At 36.8% G+C, this 24,422-nt stretch overlaps 1 protein-coding gene across 9 annotated transcripts in view; it reads right to left on the bottom strand.

The window, feature by feature from the left end:
• The window catches only part of ERC2 (ELKS/RAB6-interacting/CAST family member 2), a 430,377-nt gene that overhangs the window by 185,003 nt on the left and 220,952 nt on the right, over window positions 1-24,422 (bottom strand). For all 9 annotated transcript variants that reach the window (XR_004359172.1, XR_004359173.1, XR_004359174.1 and 6 more), the window contains one exon: window positions 18,571-18,731. Coding sequence is in view for 1 of the 9 variants with exons in the window: in XM_032699590.1 (XP_032555481.1) it covers window positions 18,571-18,731 (161 nt within the window). In the remaining 8 variants the exon portion in view is untranslated. The remainder of the gene's footprint in view (window positions 1-18,570; window positions 18,732-24,422) is intronic.

Genomic DNA, 24,422 nt, shown 5'->3' with positions numbered 1-24,422 from the left:
TTGTTATCTGGATCTTTAGTGCTTGGAGGCCCTTTCTTACAAACATGAGTGTGGATAAATACTTAGTCAAAGAACTTGTGAAGAGGCAGAGTATATCACCTTGGGAAAGAACATGAATACCTCTGTAAGAGCTGCTGATAAGTGTAAACTAGGTCGTTAAAAGAAATACAGAAACATGTAATTCTACATGATTACTGTTTATGAGGGAGAGGAGAAAAGGAGAGAAAGAAGCACCCAAATTAGTTTGAACAATAGTGTAACAGTCAGATAACCCAGATACACAGGAGAAGATTACATTGTACAGGAGTAAGATCATCATGATCTATTATGTAGCATTAGGGAAAGAATTAGGCATAAATTTCATTACACTAAACACATGTGCAACCAGTTTTACAATTCTGTTTTTTGGTTGTTTTGCCTGGAACAATTTTTTTTCCAACTTTGAAAAAAAAGAGGCTCACATAACTAGCCACATGATCCCCAAAGATGACTACAAATAGCTTTGAGGTAATTGCTATATATTAGGCAATATATCCAAACAGAAGGTCAAAGAGAAGATAAATTGTAAGAGAGTGCCTGAAGCGAGCTCTAGCTTTCACTGGGTAGTTTCAGAAGGAAGACAGAGGGAACAAAGTTGTTTACATCCTCTGTTTTTTCAGTGCTAGAACCCCCCTTAACTAAATTTATCAGTTCCAGTTATCATTACAGTTGAACAAACCCTAGTGTACCTCTTGACCACTGACCTCTTCTCTTCTTTCTACTTGTCCACCTCACTTTTTTTTCAGCTTTTACACAACTACAGCAGAAAGAATCGTTCTAAAGCTGAGTGTTGGTGAGGCTTTTCCCCCAGCTTGCTCTACCCTTTTTATTTTCAGCTTCTGAAAATGGCATTTTCTCCCACTCCGAATTTGTAACTTTATCTTTCAACACTACGCATACAACTTACAGTTCATGAACTTTTCCATAGTGTCAGGAAAAGCCATCCTTGGATCTTTTCCTGAGGTTGGTCCCAGTTGTGCAAAACAGAATAATTTGCTACCCTAAGAGCTAAGAATGCCCAGAACATCACATTCAATCTACTGACAGTCCTGCTCTCAGTGGGCTACAACATGAATAAAAATATAATCCACATAAGATAGTTTGTCTACACCACGCACACAAAAAAATCTTATCAAATATATTAATGCATTTTTCCCCATTAAAACCCTTAAATATACTGTTTGCCAAAGCAAACCAAGATAAACTCTTCCTTTTATAGATTCATTCCACTGCTTTCTCTCCCCTGCCCCAAGAACTCAGTCTACATAGTCCTGCTAACAACTTTTCTTAAAAGGTAGAAAAAGATATGGACCCATAGGAAACACTTCTCTGAAGTTTCACTAATGAGGAAGCAGATCTTAAGGCTCTTGCTGCTATTGGGCTCATTTGTATTTTTTATGAGCTGATGTACTAGTGGGTAGAAAAGAGACAGACTCTCTACTGGCAGATTAACCAGCCCTTTAAGGGTGCCTGTTATTAATTTTGGTTATTCATCTGCACATCTGTCTCTGCCCAACTGTGTCATGACTATTGCTTCTTGCAGCTCACTTCATTTAACCAGAAGCTTTTCACCACTGAAATCTGTCAGCTCGTTTTGTTCTCTTACAAGATCTAAATTCTAGCTATAAACTAGCTGAAGATCAGATCGTTCATTTCCACTAATGAGAAAAAAATGATCTCTGATACTAGAAATTTTAATGTAATAGTTATCAACCACGTTTATTCACCACATGTTACTGACATGATAGTTCCTGACAACAGCTGGCACCTCTATTATTGTCCCTAAGAAAACATGCTAACCCCAGACTGTCCCAGCTGTGACTCTAAGAGAGCCAGTCACACTGTTAAAATCTCTGAAGGGCATACAGCTTAAACCCTCCAGTGCCTTCAAATTTCACAGGCAATTCTCCTGTCTTCCAATGGAAGAAAAACTAGCTTGTACCAGATTTCAGACAACAGATACTTCATTCTCCCTGGAGAACATTTCCTTTTGTTTTGCCAAAGTTTGTCCCTCTTATACCTCTTAATTCTAAAGGACTAAGGCATATGATCTGTTTCTTTAATGTCATCACTTTCATTTTCTAGACTTTAACAACTGACTTTTGATTGCTACTACCACCTGCCTACAAAGTTTAGTACATTAGCACTTAAGAAAGAATACACAGTACATTACTGTGCAGTTCATTTAAGCTCTGCTCCTGTCCCACTACTGCTTCCTTAACTTAGGGAACTACAGGAGTTTCCTCAGGCTTTCTGCAGATTTAGCAAGTAGGAATCTAGAAGCCAAATGCAAGCTCCTTTGGCTCCTGGAAACTGCTGTTCTTTACCTTGAGTGCTATAAACTCTTGCCTATAAAAACAGAAGACTGCCAATATACTCTGTATTTTCCATGCCTGCTTCTGTTTTGAGACCTCAACGTGACTGCTTTGTGACTCACCTGATCAAGAAACAAGTCATGTAGCAGCATTTGGATTAGAACACATCAAATATATTCTGTATGCATTTATGTTTGCTTTCACACAAATTCTGTGTTAGAAGTATTTTTGGTCCTTCCCATCTATGAAACATGCTCCAACCACAGTGATCAGTGTCAAAAAAAATCACTTGGTACAGAAATCTGTTCTTTCCCTTATGAGGCAGGATGTCAGCTCTCAACATGAATCTTTTACCTGCTGCTCATTTAATCTGGCACTATTCTTATCAGTCTAAGGTTCAGTCACCTGAAGGAACATAACTGAAGGAGATTTTCTTCCTCTTAGTTTTGCCAGGTTTACAACAACACAGTGTTTTCCAAATCAATCTGTTTTCCTTACACTCTCTTAAAAGAAACTCCCTGCTTGCTATATGATGACAGAATAACACAGCAAAAAAACCCTACCACTACTAGATTTTGTCTGTGGATTAGCATGTATCTAGCCTTTCAATATGTCTCTCAATTTGTTTTTGTAATACCTAATAACTATTTAGTCAAATTTGATTATTTACAGAGCTTTAGACTCATGGAGCATAGATGGAAGCAGGCACACTGCAAAGCTCTAACCAACAGCAGATTCTCACAAATCCCACCACACCACATCTCTTTTGTGCTACAGCAAATACAGACAGTGTATTATGAACCACAGGTAAAACTGTCAGTGTGCCCAGTGCATTAGATCAGTCCTAGGGCTGACTTGCATAGAATCAAAGAAAATAAACCACCACAGATACACTTATACTATCTCAAAAACTGCTTTTGAAAAAACGCAGGGTAGGAAAGAAGCCGTTTCCCATAAAAGTAGGTTTCCAGTAAAATCAGTAGAAAAATCTGCAGTGAAAGCCATTGTCAATGAAGTAAAAAACAAATGCTGCTAATCTGCCATACAAGAAAAAGAAAATAAAGAGTGGACTGTCTGTGGGGAGAAACACCATCACACATTTAAATTAGCATTTTGTTAACTAAATTTATTTTTAAACAATTCTTGAAACTCAGTACATCATTTGTGTTCTAATACTTTCTGAACAAAAGTAAAGGCACTGTAATTTGGCTTTTGACAGCTAAATCCACAACAATGTGGACTGAAGGCATGAAATTTGAAGACATATGAAAGACTATAATCTACATTAAAACATTAGCTTGTGAAACGATTGCTTCCTTTAACTGGGGTTAAACCTTTCTTTAGAGGTACAAATCATTCTTTAAGCTAACAAAATTTTAGATTCATTCAGCGCTTTTTAAAAAATTATTCTCAGGTTGTTCCATATTGGTACCTACCTTTCTGCCTTGACTTTCCACAGCACCACTGAACCATTTGAGAGGCACTGAAATAACCAACTTTTATTTTGATCAGTAAAATTCTACCCTCCACTCCACGTTCATTTTATGATGGGTTCCTTAGATGCCCACTTTCAACAAGAGAGTCAGTATGCACACTTCACCAAAATATGCCAAAATGTTGAATGTTCTTCATCAGACTCCTGAGCAACCCAGAAATAGCACAAAAAATATTCCTAAATTTCTGTCCTCAGACCTTACTTCCCTAGCACTGTGAAAAACACAACTTTCATTCTATTTACATTTTAAAACACACACACACATAAAACCAACAACAACAAAAAAGCACAGTTCCCCAGGGATGTACTTCTGTAGCAGTGGGAATCAGCATGCATTACTTTATAGCGATATGTTCTGCATGCTTAGCTCTTTAGTATATAAAGTCACTTCATCAACCCAATTATTTTTTTCCTGTTTTTTCCCCCAAAGTAACTCTAAACTAGTTTAAAACACCTTCATTAGAGAAATGATTCAACAAACACTGCTGCAAACCATGGAAATGTAAAAGCTGTTAAAAATGTATTAAATGCTGTCCATGCCACAAGGGTACTAGTGTAAAATGACCTTAAGTTTAAAGGCTCCCTATGAAGGCAGAACAGTAATCTGCTCTGCTTCTCCTAATGAATAACAAATGGGCCTTCACAATTCATTTAGTTCAGTACAAGCTGCCATTACAACCCATTTTGTTTTTTTAACTTTGTGGTAATGTATCATCTTGCCTGACTCTATGTCATCTTCTTGAAGGTCACCAAAGGTATGTAACTCCACTCTCAAAAATGAAAAAAAGGAGGAAGGAAAAAGAGATATGACAAATTTTGACAAAGCACCAACCAGTCCATTCCAATATACCATATCACACAGTGAGGCTCATACTTCCTACACAAAAATGCTTCCTGAATTGTAAGGAAAGGCAGAAAATCACTGAAGTCTTCAAAAAGAATTCTGGTTTTCAGTTAATAACTAAAGTACAACAATATCTGGGAAATAATTCTTTGGTTCTCTATTTACTTTATTTTTGTTATGCCCTAGAAAACAAACTGAATCTGAGCATTCAAAAAGGAATTAAAAGACCACGAATATTTATCTTTATTTCACAGGTATTTAGAAACATGTATTACGTTGCCATGGACAATTAGCCTTTTATCCAATTTTAGTTGGTAGTTTAACTCTCCCACCCTAAGGTTTTAATTATCCCCTCAGTCTGCATGTTCAGGCCTCAATTCATGCAGCTGGAAATCTGCCTCAGTGATGTTATAACCTTGTTAATGTAACAAAAGAGGAGTTTACTTAAAACTGTACTGACTGTGGACTTAAGCCAAATTTACTTGAAAGAGGAAAGAGACTGTCAAAAATCCTACAATAAACACAGAAATGCAGTTCTTTCATAACCTTCACCTTAATTCATATAGACAAGCAATTTACATGTAAGTGGATTCATATGGCCTGTGAGGGGCCTCCTCTCTGGAGCTGGACTATTCTCCATATCCTACCCCCATCTTTAACAGAAAAGGCTCCAACAGCTCACTTTACAAAAAAAGGCAGAGTATCTGCAATCTTTTTTAATCACAATAAAACATAATTAAGGTAAACATTTATAAAGCTAGTCAGTACCAATAAAGGTAGCATAATTTCACAAAGCCAATTTCACGTAAGTTCAGCCAGTCCTTTGTCAAATACATATCTTAAATTCAAAAAAGGTTTTATTTGAAGAGTGTAAAGTTGCATTTCTAATGCGGTAATAGGTACATTAACCTTAAGTGGAAGTTGCTTGTCATATATTAATATTCCCCATTCATTAGTTGCCAAATTACAGTAGGGATTTCCTAAATTCATCTGTTAATTAGATTCATTTTTAGAGTAGATACTACCAAAAACCTACATCAGATTAAACAAAATATCCCAGTACTGAAGTGTTGAAGAGACATTATTCTGAGACAAAAAATATAAATTCTATTTCTTAATACAACTGTAAAAATCCTGTAGGTAATGTTCATCCTGCTTGGATCTTTGTACTATTTTTTTAAGATAGGGAGGGGCAGTAGTGGGTAGCTCGGTACACATGTATGCATAGCCACCAGAACCAGAAAATATTCTGTTTTCATTTCACCGGGTTTCTTTCAGTTGTTGACAAAATAATCCAGGTGAGCAAGGAGGGTAACAGGCACCCAAAACAAAACTAGAAAGCAGTCAAGTTTCTTTCATGCCTGTTGCAGATTTAAACATATTTCATTAGGTAAAAAGTCCCTTTCTTTAAGCTCATGAATGTCAGAGTATTTTCCACTCTGCTAAGAGGGTATCAGGTCGCTGGATTTCAGATGATGATCTACCACGCTTCTTGGGCTTCTGTTTTTAGGTGTTATGTAATAATCTCTACTATTTGCTACTGAATTCACACTATCCCAACACCAGCTCCTGCCCTAAACTTCACAGTCGTGAACTGCTTACCTTTTGTTTACAGACCTCACAGAAAACTAAAAAGTGTTTCTCAGGATAGTCATACAAGACCTGGATGAAGTTGTCCAGCTCACAAAAAATACTCATAAATTATCAAACAGTAAATCTCCTAAATAGAGAGACAAGAAAATTCTGTATTTTGAATCTTTTAGTGGGAAGGGAGCAGGAGGAAGGAAAGAGGTCTGTAAAAGTTCAGTTTAATGTAAGAGCTCTTCTATCAATTGCATCACTCCTTCCTAACCAGCCTTTGGGACACAATTTGCCATAACCTGGAGACAGCTGAACATAACTGCCACGAAGCCCCCTCACTGCTATAAACCCTTCCTTTGACATTTTCTCCTCAGTACCTATCTCTGTTCCCTAACATAATAAAGGTCAAGGAGGCTGAAAACCAAAAGAACACAGTAGCACATTTAATGACTGTCTCTGTTAGACCAAGCTACATTTTCCCTCCCACCTAGAAGATGAGAACCATGGAAGGCAGTCTTCAAAGAATGAAAGATAAATTTGTTGGGAAGCAAAAAAGAATAATTCATTACAATGAGAATTATTCTAACAATATGGTGATCATCAGAGGTCTGTGTGGCCTAATTTTGGTCAGAGCTGAATGCAACAATGATAAACTATATGTTTGAGAGAGGAGTTGTTAGAAAACGTGAAGTGTTTAACCACAAAAAAGTATTTTTACGTTTTTAATCTAAGCCAATAAATCACAGTTCTTCCATTAGTATCTACACATTTACAAAACGAAATCTGGATGGGTTTTGAGAAAATCACTACTAAATATGAGGGAAAAAAATACACCAAACCTTTCACTTGCATCCCCCAATATACTTTTAAATACTAAGATTCAACACAATAAGCATAGCAATCCTATTAGGATTATGCAAGCTCCTTTACAAATGTAGTATATCTATTTACCAACAACTGAAAAAATCTTTCATTAGAAATATTCTGCCTAAGTTTGTGCTGTCACCAAGCTTTTATTTCACCTTGAAAAGTTTATCTATTGAGTTGAAGCCACTTCACCCTAAGGAAGCAAGCCAAGGTGTCCTTTTAAGGTGATGTTTATCCTGAACACAACAGTTTGACTATAAGACGTAGCACAGACTTATATAATGTACCTTCTCAGATGGGGCTTTGCCTTGCTAAGATACCCTGGTACACTGCACAACAGTGTGGATATAGCCAACTTTGTTCACAATCAGAGAAAATTGTGATGAGCTCATCCTAATTTCCACTGTCATCACATAATTCATGATCTGCTAGTCTCTGCTGAACAGCAACGTGGTATTGAAAGGAGAGGTGCTGTTCCTTAGGAATTTGGTGCTTTAGCACATTTTTGTGTGCTCTGCCGTGTTTTACCAATTATATTTGAAGAATTCTCTTTTTATTACAATGTTTCCACATTCACATTGTTTAGACAGTGCTGACAGCGATAACAAAACACATGTTTTTATTATTATCCTGTTTATTATAGTTACGATTGATGGCCAATGAAGAATGGGAGCCCATTATACCTGGCACATGATTAACAAAGGGGATTGATCAGCCTTGTCAGGATCACACTCTAAATCAGTAATCTATACACAGTTCAGTGGGAGGGCAGACACACCAGGACAAGTGTGTCTCCCTCTCCAAAAGACAACTTCTTTGACTCATTTCAAGGCAGAGGTACAGAACTGTAGAAGAATAAATTCTTACAGGTGCCATTATATTGGTTAGAAAAAAGGATAAATGTTACTTATGTCCTTACAGGCAGAAGGGCTGCCCTGTGAGCTCACACCTTACAAAGCATGAGAGAATGCACACGAGAGACCAGTAAGGAATGCTCTTGGACACGAGACTGCAAAACTTGAAGCACACTTTGCACCTTATTACACACAGGAGAACTCAACCAGAGGAAACTAAACAATAGGAATTTAGATGTATTTTTTCCACAGCACACAGAGAAGTACTTGTTTTGTTGGGAACATGGGGAGGAATGAGGAAGCACAGGAAGAAGGTAGCAGCGGATTTACTTCACAGCACCTAAGGATTAATGGGAAGGCAGAGAAAGGTAACCAAACCTTTCCCTTCTGCCAATAATAAAACTGTTCCTGTTTGATTGCTTCTGACTCTGTTCTCTCCTGACTTTATAAGACCTTTTCCTTCTAACAGAAAACATCATATATACATTTCTAAGCACATTTTATATTTTATGGTTTTTATACAATATTAAAAAATAATCCACTAGTTTAGTTTAAATGATCCAAACCTTTACATTTCTTTGGTTCTCCATTTTCAAAAATCCAAGTTTACATTAAGTTCAGCATTATCCCACCGGGGAGACCCTCAGCTCATAATTCCTAACATTGAATTGCATGGCCTGGGTCTCAAGTATGCAAGATCTGCCACTGGAAAAAGAAGAAAAAAAAAAAAACCGACCCATCATATTTTGAGGTTTAAAATGCAGAAACATCTGCTAGAATCATATTGAGCTGGCTGAGGTTAGGAACATGGGAGCCTGCAGTTGATCAGCACTGCCCTAGGTGTCACAGAGGCCAATGGGAATTACACTAAGAGGGTTTCAGTAGACAAGGGCGTAATTCAGTCAGCCTGAAAAAAAATCCATGAAACAGAAGCCTAACTTTTTTTTTTCTTTTTTTTTTTTTTACTTTCAGCCTCCTACTCCTTCCTTTCTGACTTTAGAGCCACTTGCTCTTTTGAGTGTATTATCAGAGGTGGAGGCCTCTACATTCCCATGCTGGCTGAACTTCAAAACAAATGCCATCCTATTTCATAATTTTTATCATCACTAATTTTTTAGCTAATAAAAGCACTTTTAAGGTAGATTTAAAACAGTGTTTATATAGCTTTGGCAAGATCAGTAATTTCACAATATAGATTCTTCCTATATTTGTTGTTCTGTCAGTAAAACGCTTTTATTCCTTATATTTTCTTACACTAAAAATAAAAGAAGTTGTGCAATAGAAAACAGACAAAAAGTGTTTAATACTTAGTAGACAGCATATATGCTTTTTCTTCTTTACCTAAAAAGTTAAGATTGCTAAACTGCCCAGTAAGTTAACTTCAGATAAAAATTACAAACTTCATTTTAAACCATACCTTTTCTTTGTAAGATTCCAAACCTGAATTTTCATTCTTCAGGTTTGTTCAGCCCTCATCCTTTTGCCATTGTCCATGTTTCACTGAATACTAACTCACTGTTCCATCTCAGTTTTATATACTGTCCTTTTCATCACTGTCCCTTTCTAAATACTATTCCATCTCTCATGAATTTATAATTCTACATATCAATACATATTAGACTTGTGTATTTTAACCCCTAACACATTTATAAATTGAAAAACAGAAGAGCATTTTAATTTAAAGAGATTGATAAAAGAACAAAAGGAAAGAGAGGAGAAGTAAAGGTAATGATTTTCAACTGCAATTGTTTCTTCAAATTTTGATTCACATTACAAAAGACTAGAATACTCTGTGTCTCCAAGTTCTTCAAGCAGTTTGAGACACCTGTAAACCTGAAGCACTGTTAATCCTGTCTGTCTTCTATGTGGTTCAATCACCAGAGAATGTCATGTAACTGTCATATCTCACTTTTAACCTGCACTTTAAACCAATTAGTTTGTCACTTATATCATCTTGTAAATCCACTTACACACTGTAGGGCAACAGAAGATGCTATTCAAAGCATGGCCATTGATCTTTCCACAGTGTACTAGTTGACTTATAACCAGTTCTTAAAAAATAAATAAATAAAAATAGTTTAGAAATCATCTGATCATTAACTATGTGTGTTTTGGTGTAAGGGTGCAATGTGGCAGGAAAGAGCTGATACCTCAGATAGAAAATAAATGTTAGGAACACTGGTCAATAACAAGAGCCAAAAGATATATAAAGAAGTAGCCATTTATGGACCTCTTGTCCATTAATTTGTCTAACCCCTTCTTGAATCAGCTGATGCCTCTGTGGAAGCAAGTTCCAGAAGGTCACCAACCAACCACTCCATAAAGCAGCATTTCTTTCTTTCAAATCAATCACTGATTAACTAGAGCAAGTGCCTGATGTTCCTCACGCTGAGAGATCTGGCAAACAACAGCTCTACATTCAGTTTATACCTTCCTTTGAGATTCTTCAAACTTCAAACATATCCTCCCCCTGCCTTACCCTCCCCAGACTCGAAAGTCTTTAAGTATCTCCCTCATAAAGCAGCTGCAGGGTTCCCTCTTGATCTCTCTACCATTCAGGTTCTGGGGAAAGCACTAAACCCCTAATAAGTATTGTAGAATTTCCAACATAAAATGTTTGTGGAGCATTGACTCTTATTTTTCCTGAGGTCAGGTACCACAATGGGTGAAGAACAATGGCAACAAAATTGGAAAGCAAAGTGCACTCCTAGGATACAGAGTGGGAATTATCATCAGTCTCCTTCTGTCTGGCAGGTGCCTCAAACCATATGGATCTTCGGAACCTGGAAGATCACTTGTACAACCAGAGAGTCAGGAGGTTAAATTTCTATAGTTTCTTGGGAACATTGTTTATGGAAGTGCATGATGATTAAGCCAAAATGCTTATGAAATGAAGAAAACAAACTAGACTCATTTTCTAGCCCAGCAAATATGCTAAACTATTATAACCATACTATGTGTTGTCAGGAATATGGTTGAACTCTTCCTGGTTTGCCTTCAGACAATGCCTTTGTGACATAAGAAGCACTGCTGCCCTTCCATAAGAGAGAGGAAGACAGGGTCTTCCTGCGAGTAAACATTTTGAAAAGGTTGTTGCTGCACTCTCACTCTCTAAAGCGGACAGGAAACATGGGAGAGGCTCCAACTTTCTTTGCTTGGATACCCATACAAAATTAGACCAAACACAGCCTCTCATATCATGGCTTGCAGAAATCCTAAATTGATCTTACTCACCTTCAGAAGTAGGTGACAATCTATTTTGAAAGCCAATTATGACTGAACAAAATGAAGAGAAGAAATGGCACGCTTGCTTCCCACGCTGATAAGATTTCAAACATTATGAATCTTATAAAATAAAATCAAAGCATACTATCCTTTCATCTGAACATACGAAACTCTGAAGTGGGTAGGAACTTAGTGACACTCACATGTCTTTAAGAGAAGCACCTTCCCAAGTAAACAGCTCACTCCTATTCTCACAGAGAGAAACATTTTATTGCTTTGTGCCCCTTCGTTGTTTACAAAAGAAAAACATCTTTTCATTTTAGTCAAGAAAGCTTCTGTTCCAGAGAACAAAGCCTTCATTTGGCTTTCTCTAATCTTTATGATGTTTGCAAGTTGGTGTCAAAAATGTTAGTCAAGGCATGCTGTGTTACAGGTCTGTGGGGCAAAAGCAGTCACAAGAGACTTTCCACCCAAGTTAGAAGGAGACCACATTACCATTCTAACTACTTCCTATGGAAGTCACAGTTGTATCAACATCCTGCTGTTTTGTTTGTATTTAACTTGGGATATGACTCTCTACACTCTCAGCATGAATCCTACAATTAAATGGAAGCAGTCCACACGTTACTAAAAAACAGTCTAGTGTTCTGCATTTGAAATGGTACAGTTCTTGAGACAATCAACTTGCTATCTGAGCACGTTTATAGTATACATTACCACAGTTGAAACAAGTCAAAATAATCTTTCTAATAAAATTATGACAAAAATAGTAAACAGCTTTCTGAAAATTATTTTTTCTTCGGAGCTTTTTATACACTATTCTGTTATCTAATCTATTGAGTTAAAGAATCCTTGTTAGAGAAATTATCATAGATACCTTTCTCCAAAAATAGGCTGTATTAGAGTTGGAAAAGTAAAAAAAAAATATATTTAAAATTATCCATCTTTCAAAAGAATACATTATTAATAATCTAAGAAATCTGACCCTGGTCTGTTTACTTAAACTTCGATTCAAATAGAATTCTTTAATGTCAGGTATCCACTACTGATTTAGCCTAGAACTATCCCCAAGGTAGGTGCTGGCTCCTTTTAGAATATACTAGCATTTAACAAAGCAGTGTAAACTAAGCAACTCTGTCCCCACCTGTAAGTTAAATGCCTCAGTTTTCACTGTAGGCAAGAGAAACGATGGTCCACCTCCTTGCTGTCCTTTCTGCAAAGACAGGGGGCAGGGGAAAGCTCTGCCTGACTCTAACACAGGGAGCAGGCAGGGTCTGCAGGGAAGCTCTCCTTTTAAGTGGTTTTAAAGAGTGAGCTCCACGCATTTCAAAGAGCAGTTCCAACTTTAAATCACCTTGCCAATTCCTCCTACCTTGCAATATTGCTTTTCTCAGCCTTGCTGCTGTATGGAAGAACCCAAAAAAAGGAAATTAACTTCATGACTCCATGCAAGTAGAGTCCCTGCAATTCCAGCAGGGATTTTCCCGTCAACGAGTGTCATGCTTCTGGCCTGTGTTTGCCCTGAGCAGGTGAACTGCATACATAATTACCCTGAAACATTCCAGATGCACTGGATTTACTACTCACACAGCTTTCAGAAGCCCTTCTCACCACTGCTGTACCCACAGCAATGAGGAAGAAACCACTATCCTGCAGGTGACAGAACCTCTTGGGGTGGAGCAATTAGGACATAAATAAAGGAAAACATGTTGAGTTCCTCTCCCTTTCCCTCCCCAAGTGTCAGGTTCAGAGGGTGATGGATGGAAATAGTAATAGAAGAATGTAAGGCAGGGACATGAGCTGATTTGTCCAGGTGCTGGAAACACGTCTAGATTCTCTGGACATCCAACAACCCTTGTCAGAGCAGCAACTCCTGCTGAGCTGCTACACAGATGTGAAATCCCCAACTTCTACTCCAGTAAAATTTATTGATGGAAAAAAGGGGTATGTCTGCAGAAAACCAGATGAATGGTAAACTTTCTTATACTTCTGCCACTAGTACTTCATAAAGCATTTTGACTTCCCTACAAACTCCTACTCTTTAGTTTTCCTTTTTTTTTTTTTTACATTTTACACAGTCTTTCCCTTAGGCTGTGATCCCTGACATCCAGAATCCACTCAAAGACCCTCTTCAACCCTGCAACGTCCTCGAAAGCCGATATGGAGACTTTTGTATGCTATTCCATGCTTGAAGTTCTTGCACTACAAGGCAGGAGGGGACCAGTCAGACCAGGTGACAGACAAATGGAGCAGGCATGCTCTCCTCCCAACAGGAGAAACTTCCTCCTTGCCCTGTCAAGCTGCTCTTACTCAATTTTTTGAATCAAGTAGCTTCAGACCATGGTCTTGCACCCAAGACTGGCATCTAGTGGCAAATGCAAGTGCCCTCTCCTTGTCTGGCAGAGCAGCTGAACCACTAACCCAGCAGATAAAAGTGCAGTGTGTCCAGCACCTTCTGCACAGAGTGGCAGCAGGTGGGACTGAATGTCTTGCGGAAAAAAACATTTTATCCCCTTCTTCCCACAAATATTTCATCCCTCACTATACACAGGTGCTGTTAAATGAATAAACCTACTGAAAACAAGAGATAAGCAATATTCATCTATTATTTTCAGTGAAAAAAATGGTGAACATACTTAAACAAAGGAAGGGATGCTTAATTTTAACCTGTCACTGTATACTGCAAAATCCAATTTAAAATATATATTTTTGGACAGCACAGTCATGTTCTATTCTTGGTATAGACTAAAAAGACTAGTAGCTGATTATTTTATTATAAGATCTTTAATGCTTCATTATTAAGTAATCTGATTTATTCCACAAAAGGGAAAATACATTTTCTTCTGGAAATTTGCAATGAATTTCAGGGCAGAGTCACTTCCAACAAAACTGATTCAGCAATACCCACATGTGATGGCATGAACTCTATTAAAGGCAAGGAAATTGCCTTTCAAACTCTTGGCAAGAATTTCATTCAGGATACTCCGAAAGCTTCAGAGCACTGAGTGTACTTAGTTGACAGCTGAAGAAAGCACTCAGTAATCAACAGCTGAATCTCAAAAAATAAAAATTCTCAGATCTTCAAGTTAAAATATGAAGTTCAGTCTTTCTGGGGATTAATCACATGGTCCCTCACTAAGTGTAGTGTTTGTCACAGGTAACTTAAGTCACTGAAAGATCATCAAATTAATGCAAAATCCATTGAAATATCTTTCTCTTTTAATCTTGTATTTAAACAGTAAATAAACGGCACAGAAACTTCATTTAAGGATTTTCAGCCAAGGAAACCCCAAGTTTTGATAACAAAGATGGGGGCAGGGCTGAGGGGGTGTTGGGTTTTTTTGTTTTGTTTTTAACTTTAGTGGTTGCAGCTCAAAGATAAAATGCATATAATTTAAAACTTGAACTAACAAAAGGGGTGACAATAATTTTTATATCTTTTCCTTCACATGCCATTAGACTTTAAGAAAGAAAGGTCAGACTTTATATCTTCCAAAGGGAAAATAATTTTGACCATTTCTAAACCGATGATAAGTCCCAGAGAGTAAAACCCACTTTCCATGAGGGCAGACATTTAGTTCACATACATACGTATAAAGCAATTTTAACATTATATAAATACTCATTTATCTGTCTATACACCTACCTAATTTTGTTACAAGCAGGTTTATGAGTTTTGAAAGGAACCACCACATAGGAAAGGAGATCTGTAGGAAAGCATTGTGGACAGCCTGTGGTCATGAAAGTATGCTCCACAAATATGGCATTTCAGAAACATCTGAAAAAACCTCCACCACATCACAGCACAAAAACTCCTCCTGCCCTCAAGCTCTTCATATTACAAAACGAATAAGCTTTTCTAGGCAAGCCTTGTGAAGTTCTCAGTAGGCTGTGCTCCTACTTGTGGACTCTCAGAAAACAAAAACAATGTCTGGAAAAAGTAGACTTGGGATATATTTCTAACTACCAAATTTTAAGTTTGGGCCAACTGAAATATTTTTATGGATGATAAATACTTTTTTTTTCCTTAAAAAACCACTAACGTGCCTTTTGTCACATTATGCAATACAGATCTTTTTAAACTATCACATTAAAAAAATAAAAAGTCCATTGATTTTTTTTCTTGTGCTCAGAGACAGAAAGAGCACAAAGCAATAAGACAATTAGGCAAAATGATGGATTTGAACACATGTTGCATTTTCCTGTTAACATGTACATGTAACTTCCACTAATGTCAGGATGAGTTATGGGTGCACTGCTAAAATAATATGACCATAACAAAAATATTTCCTCCAGAACTAATATAGAAATATTTCTAATAGACATTTGGAAAAAAAACCCACACATATATTCAGAAAGTAACATGCAAATGCAACTCCTCCAAATGTATTACTTTCTATTTAAAATAAATGTCATTTTTTCACAAATTGGCATCGAGTTAAGAAGAAGTTGATGTTATCAAACTTTCATTTCAAGGGTACTTTGCTAGTTTCCAGTTCAAAAAGATCAAGCAAATATGAACAAGATTAAGCTGCTATCCATTTTGTTCTAAACTTACTTCAATAACGGAATGCATATGGGAACATGTAATGACAACTGAAGAAGTTACCTAAAACTGGGGCCAGTAAATTAAGATGGATCATGACAATGTCAGCCAGATGGGCCCAGAATGCAGAGTTATGGTTGGAACTTGAACATAATACAAGCATAGGAAATCATCATGAATGTTCTTAAACACTCAGTTCATGCCTATTTAACTGGAAGCTAGCAGCCAAAAACCGTAATCACTCAATACTGCATTTTTAAAAAATGATAAATAGAAATTATGGTCAATGCTTCCAATTAATAAATTATCTTAAAATGTCAGAGATAAGACACATTTCCAGTATATTATTAGAACACAGAATTATCATTATTCTGTCTTTGGATGTCTGGGTCTTAGTTTCTACAATCTGGTTTTGAGAAGACCTTGGTCCCTTTTTAAAAAGCAATATTGAGTATATTGTGGCATAATGCAGCAGTTTCATGAAGGTTGTTTGTCCTTCACTTATTTCAGTGAGCAATCTGAAAAATTAAACTACTGTAAAGTAATAACTGAATTATTTCTAAAAGATGTTTACTAATAGAATCATAGAACAGTTTGGGTTGGAAGAGACCTTAAAGATCATCTTTTTTCAAGCCCCCTGCCACGGGCAGGGACACCTTCCACTATCCTAGATTGCTCCAAGCCCGATCCAACCTTGCCTTGGACACTTCCAGGAGTGGGGCAGCCACAGCTTCTTTGGGCAACCTGTGCCAGGGCCTCACCATCCTCAGGGAAGAATTTCTTCCTAATATCCAGCCTAAACCTACTCTCTTTCATTCTAAAGCCATTTCCCTCTGTCCTATCACTCCATACCCTTGTAAAAAGTTCCCCTCCAGCTCTCTTGTACCATCTTCAGGCCCTGGAAGGTGCTCTAAGTTCTCCCTGGAGCCTTCTCCTCTCCAGGGTGAACAATCCCAGCTCTCCCAGCCTGTGTCCATAGCAGGAGGTGCTCCAGCCCTTCTTTTGACACAGCCCAGGATACAACTGGCTTTCTGGGCTGCAAATGCACATTACTGGGTCATGCTGAGCTTCTCATCAACCACTGTATCTATTAATTTATGCACCTAAAAAATTATGCATCTAATGGATACATGTGTATCTATCATTTTATGTTGTTTAGCAATCTTATTAAATAATCTGATCATAGTATTTACATTTAATTTATACTTAAGAGCAGCCATGTAGCCCTTTTTATACACAGAGCTCAGAAAAACAAGTCTGTCCATTCTGTGCTTTTTGATAGAGTACTCATGTTGTTAAAGAGACAGTAGAAAGAAAAGCAAATATGATCACATCAATTTCTGTAATTAATCTATTTGTTGTCTCTATTTATTAATATTGTGATTTTATATAGGGTTTTTTAGTTCATTAACTCTATTTTCTGTCTCCTAGACCAGCAAAACCATCCTGACATATCAAAGCCATCTTCTGTTCTTTTCATCTCACAACACAAAATATAAGTTCTCTCTGATTCCATCTCCAACAGTTCTGTGCACTTAATTGAAAAAGTCACATTATCAGAACTAAAGATTTTTTTCCTCTGCGTTGCTCAATATTTGTGAATTATGATTTCAAAAAATAAATTTTATGACTAGGACAAAAAACAAACATGCACTTGAGGAAACAGACCAAAGCACTATACAGAAAATAGATGACTGGCACTGAGCACCTGAGTTATGACAGGAGAATGAATATGTACATATAATAGAACATCAGAAAACTAAAATAATGTATCTATTATAGAAAATAATATCACATACTGCTCTAAGTCACTTGTGATTCCATTTTTCTCTGTAGCTATAGACCTCATTAAAGTCAGAACCAGAAATTCTTTAGATAACACTGGAAACATTTGGGCTTCCACTGTGGTATTTCTGCACCTGTATTACATGACAGCTATTTCTTAAAAATTTCTATAAAACTCTAGTAAGCATATGACTCCATTTCCACTTTGTTTTATTTACAATAACGTTATGAAAACCACTTTTTCTGATTATTTCCCTTCCTTTAAAATGCAAGGATAACTATAACAATCTAGCTGCAGTTATGTTATGGCTTCCTCCCTCAAGAAAATGGTTTCAAAATGGCAACTGGGAATTTTCTTTGCTGAATGTTAACTACACACTTACCAGCCCAGCCAAGTCATTAACAGGTTCACTCTTTTTGCCAATTTTAAAGATCATATCAGAGCTTTAATGTCCCATAATTACAGATATTTACCTTTATTGTGCAGAGCAAGTTAGATTTAAACTATAAGTGTATCTTCCTTTTTCGTTCTGTACACATATAAATAGTGATAAAGTGTATGCAAAGAGGTTTTTGTTCATTTGGGGGGAGGTTTAACCAATTATTCAATGCAATAAACTTTGCACCATCAATATAAAGTTAATAAGCCCCTTTCCTCTAATTTGACACTAGCAGAAGTTCCAGCATAGAATTCCCACTGAGAGATAGGGCTTTAGATCCTTGATTTCTCACAGAATTTACACAGTGCTGATATTTTTATTTGCATGTAGCAAATGACAACTTTCAAAAATTCATCTCATGTAAATTGTTGAGTACTTCTAAAAAAAAAGCCTTTTGCATTTCCATGCATTAAAAGGAATTTAACAGTCTTAGATTCCTAGTCCTATATTGAGACTTAAATATATGCAGAGAAGAAAAAAAAAAACCACACACACACACACAAAAACATACAACCTTCTCTTACAGCAAAAGTAGTAATTTCATTTTTTTCTGGAAGTTAGAGAAATCAATGTACTTACTTCATTTCTAGAATTTCTTCAAGCTGTTTCCTTCGCTCTATTCTCAGGTTGGCCAGATGTGCTTCTTTTTCAGCCAAAGACTGCTGTGTTGAGGCAAGACGGGCTTTGGTAGAATCTAACTCTTGTCTAGTCTTCTCCAGTGCATTCATCAGCTCTTCTACCTGAGAGAGAGGACTTTTTAAGTTCCATATTCTTTACAACAAGTAAATCTTAAATCTACATAAATACAGGGGAAAAAACACACTGAAGGAATTATTTTATGTAAATGGCTGTTCAAATCTCTTCCTATCTTCAGTGTTTTAAAAAGAAAAAACAGTGCTCTTTCAATACCAAAAAAATTTAACATTTCCATTCATCTATTGATTAATAAACAATATTTACAAAGAGAAGAACTAACACAGATTACCAGAAACCTATTTAACCTGGGCCACTGCCACATAAAGACACAACTTATAAATATTTCCTGCAACATTTGTATCATTTAAATTCAGGGTGGTGGTATCTCAGCATAACATTAATGTCAGAAATTTTAGATAATGATATAGATACATATTTACTATAAAAGTGTCCAGGACAATCCATGTATTTTCCATCAAAAAATGCACACTCTTCTATGCAGAACAGGTTGCCCAGGGAAGCTGTAAACCCTCTAGTCCTTGGGTATTTTCAGATCTTGATTGAATGAAGCCTGGAGAATCTGACTGAACTTTGAAGTTAGTCCTGCTCTCAGTAGAGGTTTAAACTGCATTGCCTCTAGTGGTCCCTTCTGACTAAAGTATTCTAAGATTCTGAACTTTAAAGGTCTGTTACTGCTCTAATAACAAAGTTATTTTCCTCGTGACAACTGTGAGAATCTCCAAAGCATGAAATGCAGGAAAAGTTAAGGTGATCCCACTCTTTCCTTAGCATGGGTAAATGTTAACTGGATGCAGGATAAACTGCTTATTGCAGGAATTCAAAAAAAATTTATCTTTGGAGAAAACAAAACTCAGAATTAAAAAAAAAAAAAAGGTGTATGACATGATCTATCACATTATTTAAAGAACACACTAAAGAATGGAGACTATACAGTGACACCTGTACACCTGTCTGGCAGCAGAACCTTTGCTTCTGGGGTAAGTGGAGTAAACCACTACATTATTCACAGGACCAGAGAGCTACAAACAACCTGCAGTAATTAGGAGGCCAGTAGGATTTCCCCCTCTTCAAATGATACAGTTTACATTAAGAGCTGCAAGTAAATAACACAATTTTCTTTAATGAGATAGAATGATTTAAATAATGAATGTCCTATTTCCTGTATTTTCTTTGTCACCTCCTTTGTCCAAACATTAGTGTTTTATAAACTAGAAAACACTTCAGAAAGAACTTCTAAATAAAATGAAATGGCAAAGAAGATATATTCTATTCATCCACTTTATGCAAGACATTGAAAAGGGTTCAATTTTGCTGTGTATTGAACAGTCTGACAGAATTCCACTGGACTCATATAATCAGTGTGGCTACTTCTCCCAAGTTCAAGCTTAATTGTTGTTATGTAAAGCCTACTAGCATGGTATCTGTGTTTATAAGCCACATGTTTTTGTTTCAATTTGAATAATCATTGCCTCTTATACAACAGGTTTAATCAAGCCAAATAAATAACACAGTTGTCATTGAATTATAATGAGGATTCACGACCTGTTTGCAAATGATACCCTGATTACTTCCTTCTACACCATCTTTACAAGCACTAATAAGATCAATGGAATACTAGAACACATCTGATACCCTGGGGTGCATAAGAATTTGTATTTCATGAATGCAGAATCAGAATTACCAATAGCATTGAAACTATTTATGTTCAACCTTCCACTCAGAAATTGAAACTAGTATAAGAGTGGTAAAAATGAAATAAGAAGGAGTGTAATATCATGCAGTAGAGTCTCTGCAGCTGTAAGATTCCACTAAAGTAAACCATGAAGAAAGACATCCTTTCAAAATGACTAGCTAGTGAACTTTCACAGTAGAAGCAGCAAAGAGAAAACATACTTGAGGGAAATAAAGGAAAAAAAAAAAAAAGCTTAATTTGCACTTAAATCCCAGGGGAAAAAATTAACAAACCAGGAGAGAGACAGATCATATTTCTTTAAAAATGATTCAGTTTCTAATATAACACCAGGTGCTTCATATCTTCTGCTTTAGTACAAGAACATAAACCCATGCTGCCTCCAATAAGGATGAGCCTCAACTACTAAAATATAATATGATATTTCTGTCTGTTTTCTGGGGCTATTTCTTAGGCTTGTCCTTGTATCTTTTAAAAACTGTATCTAGTTTCCACTGAGCCTCCAGTCTATTAGTTAAATGCAGGCAGCATACATTAATGGAAACCGTAGTAAGGATTCAAGACTGCAAAGTCATTCATTCATACAGACTCCAGCTTTGAGACAGTATCTGTAAACACCAAGTCACTCCACACTTGCAGATTTCTTTGGCAGATGAGAATGTAAAAAGGCAGAATAGTAGCACTTCCGTATCTTTGGTATCACTGCACTCCTTTTCCGGGTTCAGCTGAATTTAGCACCCAAACTGATGACTGACTGAATCCTCACCTAAGTTCTGATATATCACATCATTTACATTTCAAAACATTTAAGAGAATTAAAGACTTGTAGAAAACAAAGCTGTGGATTTGTTAATGTCCATTAATAACACACTCATATTACTAGACAAAAGAGATCAAAGTTTAAAAGAGAGGAGAAAAAAAACTTTAAAAACTTAAATATGAAAACTTTTTCAAACCACAAATCGTTAACACGTGTAGACTTGAAAGTTATACTTCCATTTACACTTTCAACACAGTATTTGCCAGCCAGTTCTTCTTTCATTTTTTGGAATATGACCCAAGTTCATAGTTGCACATTTTCCTAATTAACTGTCCCACCAACACCTATAGCAGAATTCAACTGGCAAGCATGTGCACAAAAACTGATTTTATTTTTTTAAATTGGCAACTATCAAGTGTAAATCAGTGAACACTGAAGTTGCACACACAATCATCTCAGCTTGTTAATTATACAGCAGTAGCACGTGTTACAATGAAAAATTAACTTTAAACGCTGAACGTAGTATTACCTAGATAAGTCTAGAGGTGAAAAAAAGCATTGTAAAATATGAACCAAATTCATAATGTAAGCAAAGGTTCTCTTCTTTGACAATTGAAAAAATAGCAAAAAAAAAAAAAATTAAAGTTCCATGTTGATTTACTACCTCTCAGTCCTACTGTAAGAAATGGGAAAACTTTACCTTTCTGACCTACAGCAACTACCTCATTTGCTGCACTCAGGGCAATTCATCTAAGGACTGGTGTGTGTCCAGGGGCCCTTTCCTCTACCAAGCACTGCTGTATGGTCCTGCCTTCCAGTTTCAGTTTTTCCACTCTCCAGATACTGAACTGAGCCCCCTACTGAAATACCAGTTCATTAATAACCAGGCAACATGTTCACATGCTTTTCTTATATTGTCCACAGGATCGAGATAAAGTTTGCATGGCCATGTCCGTTACCTGTAACATCTCATCCTGCTCATCCTCCCAAACTGAAGCCCACAACACCTAACTCTTAATCATCACACCTGCATCCTTAGGACGTTTATTGGCACAGAAATCCAGAGAAGCCACCGGAGTGGCTGGTTTCAGTCTATTTTTGGGGGGTTTGGTCCATAACCCGCCCCAACCCCCCCGGTTTCCTTCCCTGCCCAGCAGCTCCGCCTGGTGGGGGGCGGAGGCAGCCCAGGGCAGATCCCACCCATCCGGGCTGTTCCCAACTGGAAGCCCAGTCACTTTTTTCCAGCTGTATCTCTCAGTCCAACTGCTTCTAATTACGAAGCCCTCAAGTTTTGAATTCAGAAGAATACACGTTTTGACAGAGTTTTCTGTGCAAACCTCAGTGAACACACAGGAGTGCTCTCTGTCCGGAAAGCGTTAACTGGGTTTTCTTCCCCTTCGCAAGGCAACAGCCCCATTTTATCCTTTGCACTTTCTAATAAAAGCCGTTATTTATTTCATACTTTCAGAAATCTTAACTGACCTCAGCACTTTGAGGATTTCATTAAAATCTGCACCAGAATCAAGTTTACATTTCAGAATGGGCAGAAACCCAGCAAACTAAACTATTTTTTAATTATTTCTTAGTCTTGAGTCTATTTTAAATGAGCACTTTTCTATCTGTTCAGCAGCTTCACATTTTTAAGTGCTATCAGCAGCATTTCACACCATGATAAGAAAAGAAGTAAATGTGGCTGAAGTGTACATCTGCGTTACCAGATTCTGCAAATTAAAGGAGGTTAGAGTTCAAATGAATGACAGTTTATTAAAAATGCCCTGGAGCATTCTTAATTCCAGATTGGATTCGGCTCAGCACAACTCAGGCTAACATAATACTGTTCCAGTTTGTGGGAATGAGGAGGGGGAGGGACAATTGCATGTTTTCTCAGTTCAAGTATGATATATTTCTGCAGGATGACGAAGAGCTGGCAACTTTCCAGCAGTCAAGGTTGGTATTGTTAGTACTACTATCTTTAGAGGGTTGGTACTTCATTTTAGCAACAATACTGGTGATAAATGTAAGAGTTTTGGATTTCCCTAACTGACTTTTTCAAGTATCAGTTGCTATATGAAAACTCCATACCTACACTTTAATCTATAACCTAATTTTGTGTTAGTGCACAGAGATCATTTACGAATTCTACATAAGAAAATAAATAATTCCTTCTATTTACTTATTCTTCTACTTTAATATTAAAATATTAAGCATTATAGACATTTTTAGAAGTTTAACAAACTATTACATTAATTCAGTACAGATGGATGCATTTTGATAATAAGTCAGTCAGTGTAAGAATCCATCTAGTTGTGTTCAAAGGTACTTTACTTTCTTTTCCATTTGCTAAGGAAATGCTTTTTTTTTTTGCTTCTTTTTTCCCCCCTCCAAGTTACACAGTATATAAATTTCTGTTATCTCCAGTTTTGTGAAGATTAACTTAATAAAAATAATATTTGGGTTTTCCCTGAAGATTAAGCATGAGATTGCAAAAAAACGAAAGGCTACAATCCTTAAACTTTCCCTTTGTGGCTTTCCTATGAATTTATTCTGTCCCTAAGAGGGCATAGAAAACACATTCACAGAGATGAGGGAAAACAGATAAAAGCCTGAATTTGTACACACAAATATCCACTTACCAGCTCTTTTGACTCTCAGGCTGCAGACTTCAGCTTTTTACAGTAATGGATTGCCTATGCCTTGCACAGTGGAGGGGGAGTGCCAGGCATCCCAGGATCCTGTACCAGAGAACCACTTTATCTCATGACTAATTCAATTACACACCTACAGGAGGTCCAACACTAGTCATGTGGACCTACTGCTTTTAAAATTGCCAGCACTGTCCTGCAATATGGTTTGTAAATACCTCGTTCCTTTCTGTTGCTAATGGAATTTCTCCAGTGTCCAACTGCCTCAACAGTTTCTTACAAAGGTGTTTCTCACAAAAGCAAACAGACGTAGCAAAGTGTCATACTGAGCTTTGCAAGACATGGAAATAAACTCTTTGTCACCCTCCCTTCTACTCTCTTCCCATCCCATTTGTCATCCATAGACAAATTCTTCACCTCTGACTTCTTCCATCACAGATTTTTAAACCCAGGAAACAGGTCTAAGAAAACCAGTATAGTTATGGAGGCTGATGCTCCTGGACTTTTCCAAACAAAGAAATTAGACACATGTATCACAACTTTGGATACTGTTAGAGAAGAAAAAAGCAACCATACTCTAGAATGCATAAAAGCTTTAAAATAAACATCAATAGAGAAAGGT

This window comes from Chiroxiphia lanceolata, chromosome 11, assembly GCF_009829145.1.
Source record: "Chiroxiphia lanceolata isolate bChiLan1 chromosome 11, bChiLan1.pri, whole genome shotgun sequence".
NCBI classification, from domain to species: Eukaryota; Metazoa; Chordata; class Aves; order Passeriformes; family Pipridae; genus Chiroxiphia; species Chiroxiphia lanceolata.
The sequence above is the reverse complement of the archived record's forward strand: the minus strand, read 5'-3'. Positions and strand labels throughout refer to the sequence as shown.